General features: G+C 39.2%; 1 protein-coding gene across 1 annotated transcript in view; it reads left to right on the forward strand.

Moving 5' to 3' along the window:
* The first annotated feature begins 1515 nt into the window (after positions 1-1515).
* Positions 1516-3014, forward strand: part of LOC107719305 (extracellular calcium-sensing receptor-like) — a 6545-nt gene continuing 5046 nt past the window's right edge. The window contains exons 1-3 of the mRNA XM_016526706.1: positions 1516-1739; positions 1850-2138; positions 2221-2976. Coding sequence (XP_016382192.1) covers positions 1531-1739; positions 1850-2138; positions 2221-2976 — 1254 coding nt within the window. The 5' untranslated portion in view covers positions 1516-1530. The remainder of the gene's footprint in view (positions 1740-1849; positions 2139-2220; positions 2977-3014) is intronic.

Below are 3014 nucleotides of genomic sequence, written 5' to 3' on the forward strand. Positions count from 1 at the left end.
TAAATGTAGACATTTTCTCTGTACTTATTTGTCATGTCTGTGAGGCAAGTATTTGCTGAGTTTTGGTTCATTTTTGTGACACACTTCAGAAAGAAGTTCATGGAGACAGAGACAGCAGGAAGCATGCACTGTTTTCTTTATTTTACAAAAGCACAATGTTTTGTTGTTATAGTTACTGTACACAAATACAATTAGACCATTTACAGTTTGAATTATGTATTACTCTTAACTATATGATAAAAAAATGATGGAGTGGGCCGGGGATGATATATTGTGCCCCCGGCTTGCAAAAGAAGGTCCCTCCTGTCTGCTCCCATATTGAGGTGCTGAGGTATGTACATTTCTCTGAGGGAAAGCAGTTTGCCCTGGGACCTCAGTATTGCCTGTTCAAACCAGAATACGGCAACCCCTAAAGTCTGCAAGGAAGTATATCAGAGCAACAAATAAAGCCAACATGTCCAGGCAATTTATGCACCACGAGAGTTGAGGCCCTCTCCAAAGCCCCCGAACTGAGCTACCTTCCAGGATCGCTCCCTAGCCTAGCTCGAATAACTGAGTTCAGTGTCCTGAAGCAGCTGACTGGCGGGCAGCAACTGAACTGAATCTTGTGTAAGCCTCCTTTGAGGTGAACCCTGAGATTTGCATTTGGCCTAGAAATGACGGAGAATAAACCTTTGAAAAGCTGCCATCTGGAGCAAGTTGTTCAGAGCCACGAAAGGGCTGAAGCCATCTTGAACTCCTCCAGAAGCTCCACTTGAGCATTCTAAGCAGCAGCTGTTCACAACTAAGAACTGACCATGCATGCTCCGCTCCCAAGCAGCTAACACAAAGATTGTGTGTGTCCCCACACATAATGGCATGGGCAGGGAGGCACACACAATCTAAACTGCTTCACACTCACCATTTTTTAATTTCTTTTTCATTTATTTTTCACTTTAACAAACAACACCAACAAGACAGACTGTTCTCACAGAGTGCTTGTTGAAGAGAAGAAACTGATGCTGCTTTGTTCCGGGTATCCTTTATATCTTCTGCGGTACGCCATTACACATCACAAGTCACACAGCACCAATAAAGATTGGTGTAGTTGCACAGGCGTTTCAGACACAGTCATGCAGCGGAGTTCCCCATAGCGTCTGCGTTTGATGCAGTGCAAGATAACTTGAAAGGGAACTGCAAAAATAGTCTTAAATAGACAAAGGAGTACATATTGCAAGTACTTTGAGTTCCATGCAGTAGAACAAATAATTACTAATTTCATAATATAATTCCTCATACAATAAATAAATGTGAATACATTTAGAAAAAAAAAATATGTAAGAGCCATCATTTGTTAGACACTATGTATCCAAATATAATTTCACAGCAACAACTGATTATTTGTTGCTTGACTTGGCCCATGTCCTGCCCTATGAGGTCATTGGCTGCATTCACAATCAATCATCCATATTGAACATATGCATAAAAGTGCAAATATCAAGCCAGTATCAAGCCAGTTGCATTTGGCCACAGCTGCACTCATTCTTTGGGATGTCTGTCTTTCTTTGCATACTTCTGCTTTTCTTTCAACTTCATGCAAAGGCAGAAAAGTCTCTTTGCCGTATGATGGGAGACCCTAAGTACCCGCTCTTATCAAAGGATGGAGACGTAACTATTGGAGCACTTTTTCCAGTCCACAGCATAGAGACATTACCTTCATTTAAGTTCACGCAAAAGCCTCAGCTTTTATCATGCTCAAGGTTTTTTTACTTTAAAAATTTATTTTAGAATCATTACAGCAATTAATTAATTAAAAATTATGTTTGTTTAACCTTCTGTTTTTTTAATTATTTATTTATTTTTCTCACAGTGTGAGTCTACGAGATTTTCGAATGGCTCAAATCATGATCTTTGCCATTGAGGAGATTAACACAAGTGTAACTTTACTTCCAAATGTTTCAATTGGTTACCAGATTTATGATACCTGTGGTTCAATACTATCTTCTATGGGTGCAAATATGGCATTAATGAATGGTCAAGAATTTGTATCAGGGGACAGATGCAATGGACAGTCTCCTATACATGCTATCATAGGAGAAACAGAGTCTTCCAACACAGTGATTTTGTCCAGAACTACAGGGCCTTTTAAAATTCCTGTGGTAAGGAGCAAAATCACTAAATGTTTGACATAATTACCATAATGATAACTGTTTCACTGTTTCCTGTGCTCTTTTTTTTCAGATAAGTCCCTCAGCCTCATGTGAATGCCTCAGTAATAGAAAAGATTATCCCTATTTCTTCAGGACTATTGCTAGTGATTACCACCAGAGCAGAGCACTTGCATACATAATCAAGCATTTTGGCTGGTCTTGGGTGGGAGCTGTGAACAGTGACAATGACTATGGAAACTATGGAATGGCTATATTTCTAAATACAGCTGAGAAAGAAGGCATTTGTGTGGAGTATTCTGTGAAATTTCAGAGAAAAGAGCCTGAAAAACTCAGAAATGTTGTAGACACAATAAAAAAAGGCACTGCAAAAGTCATTATCGCATTTCTGACCAATTTTGAGATGAACAATCTACTTGATCAGTTAATTATTCAGAACATGACGGGCCTACAAGTAATAGGTGTGGAGGCATGGATAACAGCAGACAGTATGATCACTTCAAATAGTTTTCATGTTCTAGGAGGATCACTAGGGTTTGCAGTGAAAAAAAATAATATTGAAGGTTTTGCGGATTTTGTTATAAAAGAATTCTGGGAAACAGCTTTTCCATGCACACAGACTGAGGGCAATTCTTCACAAAATGAATTAATTTGCAACGTATATCAGGATCTCCTTGTGCTGAAAAGCAACAATGAAGATGTGCCAGAACAAAGATATGCTAGCAACGTCTACAAATCAGTTTATGCTGTGGCTCATTCACTACACAATCTGCTAAAGTGCAAAGAAAAGGAGGGTTGTGAAACAGATGCGAAAATACAACCACAGCAGGTAATAAAATTACACACACACACACACACACACACACA

This window comes from Sinocyclocheilus rhinocerous, unplaced genomic scaffold, assembly GCF_001515625.1.
Source record: "Sinocyclocheilus rhinocerous isolate Xijiao unplaced genomic scaffold, SAMN03320098_v1.1 scaffold3924, whole genome shotgun sequence".
Classification (NCBI taxonomy): domain Eukaryota; kingdom Metazoa; phylum Chordata; class Actinopteri; order Cypriniformes; family Cyprinidae; genus Sinocyclocheilus; species Sinocyclocheilus rhinocerous.